Source organism: Lathamus discolor, chromosome 1 (assembly GCF_037157495.1).
Source record: "Lathamus discolor isolate bLatDis1 chromosome 1, bLatDis1.hap1, whole genome shotgun sequence".
Taxonomy (NCBI): domain Eukaryota; kingdom Metazoa; phylum Chordata; class Aves; order Psittaciformes; family Psittacidae; genus Lathamus; species Lathamus discolor.
Genome location: NC_088884.1, coordinates 45,013,175 through 45,025,603, shown reverse-complemented (window position 1 = coordinate 45,025,603; position 12,429 = coordinate 45,013,175). Strand labels below are relative to the sequence as shown.

The window sequence follows — 12,429 nt, the reverse complement described above, 5'->3', positions numbered from 1 at the left end:
AGGCAGAAGAGAGAAAATGACATAGTCATAAAATAACAGCAACCTGAAAACAAACATCTCTTCCTTTCTGCAATCATAGAATGGTTTGGTCTGGAAGGGACTCTTAAAGGCCATCTAGTTCCAAACCCCTGCCATGGGCAGGGATATCTCCCACTAGACCAGGTTGCTCAAAGCTCCGTCCAACCTGACCTTGAACGCTTCCATGGATGGAACGTCCACAACTTCTCTGGGCAACCTGTTCCAGTGCCTCACCACCCTTACAGAAAAGAATTTACTTCACCAGACTGCCATGACTCTCAAATATAATAAGGGCTTGGAGATCCCCCCTTAAAAAAAATTAATATATATATATTTTATTTATATATATATAATTTTGAGATGTTTGGTTTGGGTCTGTTCTTCCTAGGAATCATAACACAAAACACCTACAAAAGTCCTGTATCAAAAAAATGTTGCCTTCTTGTCCCAACACTGAGTTGATATTCAAGGCCTTTTGGGGTTATTTTTATTAAGAGGACATATTGACCAAAAATGTTTGGTATGCATAAGTAAACACGATTGCCCCAGACATGGTCCTGCTTTCCTTTCACAAGTGACAGTACGACAGAAGACCAAGGAGGAGGTAGGTTCCTTCATCATCATTTCCATGATACAAAAAGAAGCTGCTTTGATTGGTTTCTCCTTGGGACATGTACTGCATTTCTCTAGCTGTCTGTTAACTTCTTTCTCTCATCCTGTATGGCAAGCCACAAACCAGCCAGTGTTGAGCCTTTGCATCTGCTATCAGTTCAAAGATAAGACCTCCCTTACACTATTCATGCTTTTTATTTTATATATCTATTATATAAATAATTTATATAGTCATAACTACAGTAGCATCTTCTATCACATCATTCCTTTTTCCTTCTGTAAAGAACAATCATGAGCTTCAACAAATACAAATTCAAGACAAGCTTGCCATCTTTATTCTGAAATATGAATGTATTATCAGCTATTCTAGATCAGGCTACTAAGAATTTTAAATCAGTCAGCTCATCCCATTAAACAAGCAAACAATAGGCAAATTTCAAACCTAATCTGAGGTTTAAGCCAAAAACCCACTCTGAGGTGAATCAAAACACGTGAACTTGGGAAAAGCTGACCTTTGGATTTCAAACCTCAAAAAAGATGTATAGATCCAAATTCTGATCTTGCTCATGCTTATTTTTTACCAGTACAGGAGCAGCTGTACAAAGGATGCAATTCTCAGTTCACTCTAGTGCAATTAAGATGATGATTGTAGAACTACGGGAATAAAAATCCAGGCCCGTTTCTCATTTCAAGGTTGAATACATTTAGGACAACATCAGGAAAACTAGGTAAATTGTGTAAATTCATTATGTAAATTATATGGGTTCATTTTACAAAGATCTATTCTGGTTCCATTTTACAAAGATAAGAAGGTAGTTTCATTATAAATTGGAGAAACTAAGATAGCTTAGGTGAGCTTGGCAGCATCATAAAAACACTCTGAAGTACTTTCACAGTAGCTGTTTTCTGCTAGACAATTTTAAATTACAATCATTATCTGTTTTTTAGCACTGTTTCACAGTTCATTTATTTTTCATACAATGGTGGCTGATCTTTTACAGAACAGCCCACCTTTACCTTAGTCCATGAAAATCTGACTCTGTGTGTCACATCCTTTCAGGATGACACTCATCCAAATGGTGTAAGATTCCTTGTGGTTGGAATTTGTTCCAATTCCAATTTGTGGCTGGCAATTACAGACACAGCACTCAAAAGATAATTTACACAGAAAAGCAGATTTCTGAAAGTACAAATGAAAGTCAAAAGCTATTAGAGGTGCTACCTTGTCTGAATTACAGAAAAGACATCCTTTTATTTTATAGTAGGCATTAGTACTCACAAGCTGCTCATTACAGCCAGTCAAGGCAAGTGTAAACCATCGTTCAGTGAGTGCGCTTGTGAATAGAGCTAAATCATCTTGACTGACAGCTAGATTTATTACTCAGCATTTATGTAGCCCTGTGTATAAACATCACTCTTAAAACATTTTTTTGACTGCAAGTTCGAAAGCCATCTGGAGTCTAGAAGCTTTTTCAGACACTGGGAACAACAGCACAGGAAAAAGGGTGAAGAGGTAAGAGCAGAGGATCTCAAACACCCATCAGTTTGCATGAAATGCTATTTTAGTTAGCTGAAAGGGGACAACAGTAGTTGGTCTCAGTGTGGATTTTTCAGGAAAAAAAAATACAGTGAGTAGGGAAGAAAGAAACCCATCAAAATCTAGTGAAAGCACTGGAAAAAGTTAAAAATTCAAATGCTACTTACATGTGCTCAGCCAGAGATCTGTTAGAAAGCTCATCTTTGCCCAGATTGCTCTTACACTGAAAGCCCTACTCACTGTTACGCTTGCAAAGGGAAAAAGACAAATCCAATAAACTTGTGGAAGGTTAGCAGAGAGAGATCTTTTGCACAGATTTTTCATGATCATGTGATCTGACCTCCCATATAACACGGGCTAAAGAATGCCATCTACTAAATCCTGCCTCAATCCCGTAGCCTTTGGTTAAAATAGAAACCCAGGCTTGAACTAAAGGTGTCAAAGAAAACCACCATAGTCCAAAGAATTTGCCCCAATGGTTTAATACTTTCCCTGTTAAGATTGTGTTTTATTTCTCATCACAATATATCCAGCTTACAATCTCTTTATGGTAGACTAAACAGCCATCTCTCAGAGATGTCTTTTCCTGGGAGAATTTCCTGACCTTGATGAAGTTATTTAACTCCTCTTGGATGAGCTACATACCATAAGTTACACTGTAAGTTTTAGCCAGGGTTTCCAGCACTGTAGTCACTCCCATTCTTATTTTCTCTAAAAAACAGTCACTTTATCAATAGTCTTTTGAAATACAGACATAAGAACTGAACATAATGCATTAATGATTTTACTAACATCATATCCATAGACAGTAATAATAGCTCCTTTTCAGTTGTCCCTACTGAATAGCAAGGAATCATATTGCCTCCTTAGTTACACTAGCAGCTTTCATTTGCAGGTCTTAGGTGTTCAGAGGTTTATCCAGTGTAACATAAAAAGTTCCTTTGAAAGTCACTGCCTTCTAGGGTACACTCCTTCATCTTATAAATCTAGCAAATTTTCACTATTCCTACCTGTTCGACCCTTGTTAAAATGAGTGTATTGCAAGTGGTCTATGCAGGATGACACACTTTCTTAACATGATTCTGCAAGTATCTTTTCTCCCTCAAGAAATCTTCCCTGAGGCCAAGCCACTCAGAATGGTCTACAACATGTCCTTCCTGGGGTTGTCACAGAGTTTCAAAACAGAAAAATGGACAACATTAATTACTGAGGCTATAAAACAATTAGATCTTCACTGGCTATTTTGGCATCTCAGGTAGCTTCTAAATGCATTTCTTCTGAGCTAATGCCATATACCCCTCACTTTTGGCTTCAGGTGGATTCTCCCCTTGTTTTCACTATCTGAAACCACTTTTCTTCCTGGGAAGAGGAAGAGCATAAAGGAGAGCTGTGACTTTTCTTATATGCTTATCCCAAATTAGAATGCCCAAAAGTTGACCCACCAAGTCTTCCAAGATTTTTCTTTACTTTCTTCAATGGGATACCAAGGTATTACCCTTTAAGCTCTCTTGCTTAGCATTTCTGTTATGCATCTTGATTATATTCCTGGCTTCAGACTTCCACATAGATACTGATATTTTTCTAAAATGCATTATAAGAAATATTAAATGACTATCCTTTTTGTTAACCATCTATTTGTTCTCTAAATACTGTACAAAGATTGAGCAAAGTACCACAAACCATGAAACTGTGAAGGAGTTGCTTATTTCTGAAAACATCTCTTCCACTAAAGTATACTAACTTTATAGTACTTGCTTAAAAAGTCTTGTCATATTTCTATTCAGTCAACTTAAAATCTAAAATGATAAAAACCTGCAAACTTGTCATGACCCTTTCTGTATAAACCTCATGAATAAATATTACTTTTCAATACTTTACAGTCTTACAGCATTGTACATGAAGTTTTGCATTATTTTACCCTATATAATGGGGTGGGTTGTCATTTGAATCATTTCAACATTATAATTTTCCTCCCTTTTCCCCACTAATCCCCAATTGATGAAAAAAATCCCCCATAATATTAACAGTCTGCAGAGCCTCGCACATAGTCACTATTCTTCAGAGCAATTTAAACAACACAACTAAAACATTGCAGAGTTGCTGTCTATTACACTACATTGTCTCATCTCTTTCTCAATATGAAGCAGAAATATTTATGTGATTCTGTGGAGATCGATAAAACAAATTTGTAAATACTTATCCTGCAAACCTCCATTATTACTCACAAAATTAACTATACAAATATACTAGATGAAGTGTAACTGGAGTCTAGCTGGAAATTTACTGGCAGCCATTACTCTCTGGTTAGAATGAGCATAAAGTAAATGTAGTCCTCTTGCTGTTGTGGGTGAATATAAAGAATAATGCTAGCTAATGAGAAAGTTCTGACAACTGCTTCATAAAATAAACATTACGGGTTTGAAATCTTTATAATATACAAGGAGAAAACAGAGCTTCCCACTGCACTGGAATTTAAATAGGATTTCTCTTTGCTAAGGTTCGTTGTAAGAACAGAAAACTTGGGAAATTCTCACGGCTAATCACAATTACATATACACGCACATTTTCAAGAATATATTAATCACAGGCAGGTCAGAACAATGCAGCAAAACTGTGTCACTAAATCAGACCAGTCTTTGCTAAGGGAAATGGAGGTCATTCCTACTGTAATTTTCACTTTGGAATAAATCTTCATAATCTTTCATGTTCAAACATTCTTCTACCAAAAAAAAAAAAAAAACCCAGCAAAAAAACAAACAAGTAAATTTAGAAACAATTCACACAAGCCCAACCTCATGAGTTTTTGTTTTCTTTTGGTTTTGGCTTTTCTTATTTGTTTGTTTGCTTGCTTGTTTGTTTTCCCCTTTGTTTGTGGTTTGGGGATTTTTTTTTTTGTTTGTACTATGTAAAGAATGGAGAATGAACTTAAGAGAACTTATTGGCTCAAAAGTTTAAGTCAGAAGAAAGGCTGGAAGGGAAAGAGGGGTGACAGTTACCTTAGAACTGGTTTCATACTGACTAATGCTACAATGTAATTTCTTTCTCCACTTTTTCCCCCCAATTGCAATAAATATGGACATGCTAAAAATAATAACGTCCCTATGTCACTACTTGTTCTTGAATAATCCAATGCAAAAGAGCAAAACAAAACAAGAATTGCCCTTTTACCCCTAACAATTTATTCGACTGCAGCAAAAGTCATGCGGGGCAAGTTAAACAAAACCAAAACAAAACCAGCAATAAAATCAATAGATAAAAACACTTGTAATCACTTAAATGCCTAAATGTGGAGCCACATTAGGGAAGATAAATTCTGGCTTTAAGAGTTTGACAATAACAGCAAACAGGACCATCTAATATAGTAATATCTACTCCTGACAGGCACTTAATCATAGAGTCATAGAATTATAGAACTGATTGGGTTGGAAAGGACCTTAAGATCATCTAGTTCCAACCCCCCTGCCATGGACAGGAGATGTCCCTGTCTAGCAGGGACACCTCCTGCTAGATCAAGTTGCTCTAAGCCCCGTCTAATCTGGCCTTGAACATTGCCAGGGATGAAACATTCACAGCCTGCTTGGACAACCTGTTTCAGTGCCTCACCACCCTAACAGTAAAGAACTTCTTCCTTATATCTGACCTGAACTTCTCCTTAAAAGTTCAGATTTAAATGGGTTTAAGTTTGAACCCTTTACCCCTTGTCGTATCACTGCAGTCCCTAATGAAGAGTATCTCCCCAGCATCCCTATAAGCCCCCTTCAGATACTGGAAGGCTGCTATGAAGTCTCCAGTCAGCCTTTTCTTCTCCAGGCTGAACAGCCCCAACTTTCTCAGCCTGTCTTCATACAGAAAGTGCTCCAGCCTCTGATCATCCTCATGGCCCTCCTCTGGACTTGCTCCAGCGGCTTCATGCCCACACAGTACTCCAAGTGAGGTCTCATGAGAGCAGAGTAGAGGGGCAGGATCTCCTCCTTCGACCTGCTGGTCACACTTCTTTTGATGCAGCCCAGGATATGGTTGGCTTTCTGCGATGTGAGCACACACTGCTGGCTCATGTTCAGTTTCTCATTGAAATGATAGTAATGACTCAAACATATGCACACATCTACTGACAGTACCTCTTAGTAGATATAATTCAGCCAGTTTGGCAGAGTTGCTAAGGATGGAGTCCATTTCACTTCTCTTTTGGCAGACAACCAAAAGGCACCTACCCTAAGCTAGCATGTCACTCTTGCAGTCACTGGAGAGACATGAGCCCATCTGGAAGGCTATTAATTTGATCCTAGCTGAATGGCTGAAAGCTAGGATTAATTTTCTTACAAAGTACCTTTCTCTCTCTTCCTTGATTACAAGCCTATGTTTTATCATGTATCAGGCATGAGAGAGCTTTGAAAGGTGGCACTTCACTCCGTCCTGGGTTACTGACACACAAATCACAGTCTTTATTAAAGGCTGGAGCAATTTTCATTATTCACACTCAGCAATGGAATGAATGTGCAATCTTACACGTGTCACACGACAACTATGTCTAAATATGAGTCTGCTGATCCAGGGAAGATTGTGTGTGCATTTAAACACATGCTTGTATGCCCTGATGGCTTAGACCTAAGGTGCTGAAAATTAGGTAGGGTATAAACTTCATCCTGAAAGCACTCATCTGTGTCAAACAGTACAATAACTTCATGTGATACCACCTCAGTCTCCACAGTGGCCTAGTTACATTAGACCACTAGTACAGCTGAGCAAAAAAACCTCCACACTTTGGTAATTCTGACTCCCAAGCAAGGCCAGCTAGCACATCAGCAGCAAGGTCCAGTGTCTGGAGCTTTCACAGCCAGTTCATGTGTCCACGGCCCTAATCCTCAGCCAAGTTCTCTAACAGCTCATCAAAATCGCTACATCTGTCCCAATCTTTTGGCTTTTGACAGGGTTTCACTGAAGGTTAATGCTAATCTTGATATTTTCTTTCATTCATTTAAAAAAGCAGCAAAGACTCTGAGCTACCAAAACTCTCCCAGATTTTACCACAAAAGAAGTGGATGAATGCATTTCTTTCAGGTCCTGTAATTGCTGGCAGTTTGGAAGTGTTCAGAACTGAAATATTTTCTGTGACTGAAAATGGAGGTGGCTACAGCTAGTGTGTTAATCACAAAGCAGGTATCTGTCTGAGGAAAATGCCATTTGCCTAAAAGCCTATGAAGCATCCAGAACACAGGGCTGGCACATCCTGTGGCAAGCAGTAGTCTATCAGTCTTTACCTAACTAAGGATATGTTCTGTCAACAGTGAGACAGCAAAATGTAAAATAAATTTAACTGATGTTATCTAAACAGAGGCCTCTTTATCTAAGAAAAGCTTACTTTGAAAATAATTTTAAAGCTTATGGGACTCATCTTGCAGGAATGTGGTCAATGGTACTAAAAATCACCCACATGATGCAAAGCTGAATTTTATTCTTTCTTTTCTTTTTTTTTCTTTTTTTTTTCTGGAGTCTTTTCCTGTATGTATTTTGTCCAAGTACTACCCTAACTGAACACTGTGTGTTTCATGCAAAGCACAGGCAGCGCCAACAAACATTCTTCCTCTAAGAATATGCATCAATTGGGACTCGAAGATAGTGAAAGAGGAGGCAGCATCGCACCCATAAACCAAAGCATGTCAATCTGCCCCTCTGTACTGTTTCACTAAACTGAAAGATAAAGTAGTGAAGAGAATACTTCAGCATTTTGCTCACACATCACAACAGAAACACTTCATCCTGTGCCAACAGATGGCAATTGAGAAAATGGTAAACTTTGCTGTCTAACAAAAGAACCAAACCAGCAACAGACACTCATTCACTCATACAATTTCATTTGTGATTTTCAATCTTTCAGTATTAATGGACATTAAAAGTTCTAACAGTTTTATATCAGTATCAGTGACAGCCATACTTTTCAATCCTCATTACTTCAATTACTGTGTTATACATAAAAACTTCAGTCAAAAGACAGCCCATGTAGGAAGATTCTCTTAACAGTAAGATACTTAGCTTGCTTACTTTACCACAATATTTCCTAAAATCTTTGCTTTCACTGGTTTCTTATTTTTATCCAGAATCATCACTGTAAAAAAGAAATATAGGAAAAGAACTCCTGATTAGTGTATTTTTTATATTACTACAAATAATCATACATTTACTCTCCTTCTTGCAAATAGTGTATTTCAATATACAAAAATTTGGGGAAGGGTGATCTACTGCTCACCCCTGAATTACTAAGAACTGACTTAATTCTTCAAAATGTGGTGTTGCCTCAGTTTGAAAACAATGCAATTAAATTATCTGGTAAGATATCAAGCAGATAAAAAATAAAGTACAATATAATATCTGATTTAAGACAACAGAGCTAGAAATCAGTATGGTATCTTGATTCACTCTTAAATGGAATTTCTGCCGCTGCACTTTGGTATCATAGCTAAATACTACTTTTATTCTTCATATTCTAAAAGCTTAGCAAGGAAATCAGTTTATTCTAGCAATACTGTAGCAGGAAAGAATTTGGCTGTGATTAAATAAAAAAAAAAAAAGAAAAGATTTTGTAACTTCTATTCATATTGCAGCATAAATACAACATAATTTAGTGATGTCCAAAACCATTAACAGTTGCATGTACAATCTAAAAATGCACAATCCAATTTCTAAAGGGTGTGAAGATCTCTTGTAATTAACATAGTAACAGCAGCAAAACAATATCAAAACAGAAGTGGGTGACAGCAACAAAGCTGCCAATACTGATCCACTGCTTCATAAATGGCTGCATTACAGAACATAATTGCCTGAAAGAAGTAAAGTTTTTCATAAAGCTTTAAAGAATTTTAGTGCTACTTTCATGTTTCAGTTTTAGGGCATGCTAAAGGCATTTCCTTCATTCTATTTAAAGAAATTCTTCGCTTACACTAGGCCCGATGTTCAAAAGAATTTGTAGGAAATGCTTGTATTCTTGCTATTCATACTTTTTTCTAGGCCTATCATCCGATAGCACGTGCAATGCAATTACATTCTTGTACTCTTCCCTATTTATTACAACTGTGGGCAAACTTGATGGCTGTGGGGTTTTAATGTTGTTTTTAAGCTATTGCTTGTCTTCATACCATAACTATAAATGCCAGAACCCAAGCTGCTGAAAATCAGTATTTTCTTTAATGTTCACTTTCACTTGCATGTATTAGAAAAAAAACACAGCTTAGCTCTTTCTGCTCAATGATGTGAGGACTTTTCCTGAAGATGGTTTGATTTCTAATGTAATTACTTTTTGAACATCAAATAATTATTGAAAACTGTGTTAAAAAACAGGGATCCTACGTATGAAAATATTTTTCAATTCTTAATCCTGTAGCTGAACCCTCTGAATGAAAATACCTTTGAGAGAATGAGACGTCATCCTTTTAACGTTTGTCCATAGCCTAACATATCTCCCACCCAGAAATAAAAATGCTTCACAAGTACTGAAAAATAATGTACTTAAAACTCTAGTAAATATAAGCCCTGTATTATATGTACCTGAACAAAACAAAGCAGAAAACTAAGTTTAATTTTCTTGAAAAACTATGAGATGAGTTCAAATAGAGATTTATAACCTTGCCAAGCTGCTTACTAGCTCACTAAGACTTGTCTGTGGAGGAGAGAGTAAGAATTTTCTTTATGCTTTTCAGAATAATTCTCATATAAAATTGTACAGCCAAAAGAAAATCATAGAATCATAGAATGGTTCAGGTTGGAAAGGAATCATCTAATATAGTAATATCTACTCCTGATAGGCACTTAATCATAGAATCATAGAATTATAGAGTGGATTGGGTTGGAAAGGATCTTAAGATCATCTTGTTTCAACCCCCTGCCATGGACAGGGACACCTCCTGTGAGAGCAGGCTGCTCTAAGCCCTGTCCAACCTGACCTTGAACACTGCCATGGATGAAGCATTCACAGCCTTCTTGGACAACCTGTTCAAATGCCTCTCCACCCTCAACAGTAAAGAATTAAAAATCTATTTAATCTAATTCATTCAAACCTAATCAATCTAATCAATGTGTCTCTGAGACATAATTATTCGATGTACATCTCCTAAAGCAAAATTATGTAGGTTGTGAAAATTGAAAATACGGGTATAACAGAATACTCAGAGTTCAAGTTATAGCAATTATTTGCCGAATTATCATTTCCTCTTTTGCTGATAGTTATTACTTTTTTCTTCCTTATTTGCCAATAGTACTTTTACTGCTGCTGTCATTTAGAACAGTGCAACTGTAAATAAAGCCTTGAAGCACAAAATTCTTTTCATATCCTTGTTATATCCAGCATAGAAGGATATAGAATATATAATAAAAGTAGGAGCAGTTAATCAGTTTTCTTGAACGTAACTCTGAATTTCATCTTCACAATCACATTCCACAACACACAAAAAAAGCAGAACTTCCTGTTACAGGCAGGAAGAAAATATGCTAATAAGACTCTAATGTGCTTTCTTTACAAGGTATGAAAATTAAAGATAATTAACTTCAGAATATAAGTAATATACATTCCTACTAGCAAGTTTAGCGCAGTCTTACCATTGTATCCTGGCACTGGTTTTCCTGCCTGTCCGGGTGGAGGTGTTGTAGAGTTCCCTAAACCAATACAGGAAGCAGTAATTGCAGAACCAGATTCTGTTAAGAAAACACAGGTATTGTTAGATAAAATTGTTCTTAGTTTCATTCAGTATTTATTGGTTCTAAGTTTTGCCTTCTAGCTCAGCACATCAAAATAATCAATTAAAAAAAAATCTCAGACTTATAATGGAAGTTTCAGAATTCAGGAGATTTTACGTATTATGTAATGAATTTAAGTCCATCACAGAAATTTGCATTCTTTAAAATGGAACATTTTTCACCCCATATAGAAATAGGTCAGTGTCGTGGTTTAAGCCCAGGCTGTAAATCAGAACCATGCAGCCCTCTTGCTCATTGCCCCCCTTTCTTCCTCCAACCCTGCTCCCAGAGGCATGGGGAAGAGAATCGAAAGAATGTAACTCCCATGGCTTGAGATAAGAACAGCCCAGTAAGTAAAGTATAACACAAACCCAAAACTACTACCACCAATAATAATAATGATAAGGGAAATAACAAGGGAAGAGAATGCAATACCACCCGTAGATACGCAGCCCGATCGAGCAGTGAGCCAGTAACCCTTACCATAACATGAATGGTATCTTGGAGCTAAGCTTAAAGTCCTAATCACCATGGCTGCCCCAGATGAGAAAGCTGTGGAACAAGCAATGTCTTTGCAGTGCCGCTCTCAGTTAGAAATGACTTTTGCAGCCCAGGTGTCCCTGAAGTTGTAGCCTTTATGACAGCCTTAACCATAACATTAACCCTAACCCTAATCCTAACCCTAATCTAAATGGCACCTTGGACCTGACTTTACAGTCCCAAGCACCATGGCTGGTCAGATGAAAAAGGCGTTGAAAAATTAATAGTGCTCTCCTTATATTGCATTTAGCAGGACCAGTGTCCCTGGAGATGTAGGCATCATAGATCTCTGAACAGTAACACCCTAATATAAATGGCATGTTGGAGCTTAGTTGGAGCTCTCCCAGATGAGAAAGGCGTGGACCAAGCAATCTCTTGGATCTTAGAACAGCAACCCTTAACTGAATCTAAATGGCACACTAGACCGAAGTTTAAAGTCCCAATCACCATGGCTGGCCAGATGAGAAAAGGCTGGACAAAGCAATGTCTTTGCAGTGCCGTGCTCCACTCAGCATGACTTTAGCAACCTGAGTGTCCCTGTCTATGTACCATTTATGAGTGCCTGAACACTAAACCTAACCCTAACCCTAAACCTAACCTAATCTAAAGGGTACCCTAACTATAACCCTAATATAAATGATAACTTGAGGCTGAGTTTACAGTCCCAAGCACCATGGATGGTCCAGATGGAAAAAGTGTTGAAAGATTAATAGTGGGACACTGGAAAGCTCTCCTTAGATTGTTTTTAGCAGACCAAGTGTCCCTAGAGATCTAGCCATTATAGATATCTGAACAGCAACACTCACACTAATCTACACGGCATGTGGGAGTTCGGTTTACAGTCCTTAACTCTATGGCTGTCCCAGATGAGAAAGCTGTGGACCAAGCAATGTCTTTGCACTGCCGTGCTCCACTCAACAGGACTTTTTCAGCACCAGTGTCCCTGCAGCAACAGTTTTTATGACAGTCTGAACCCAAACCCTAACCCTAACCTTAAC

The 12,429-nt window shown here is 37.6% G+C and overlaps 1 protein-coding gene across 3 annotated transcripts in view; it reads right to left on the bottom strand.

Annotated features, from left to right (window-relative positions):
• Positions 1-12,429, bottom strand: part of ACSS3 (acyl-CoA synthetase short chain family member 3) — a 1,041,561-nt gene that overhangs the window by 8,367 nt on the left and 1,020,765 nt on the right. For all 3 annotated transcript variants that reach the window (XM_065669569.1, XM_065669586.1, XM_065669578.1), the window contains exons 10-11: positions 10,754-10,849; positions 8,207-8,270 (exon numbers count right to left, since the gene is read on the bottom strand). In XM_065669569.1, coding sequence (XP_065525641.1) covers positions 8,207-8,270; positions 10,754-10,849 — 160 coding nt within the window. The remainder of the gene's footprint in view (positions 1-8,206; positions 8,271-10,753; positions 10,850-12,429) is intronic.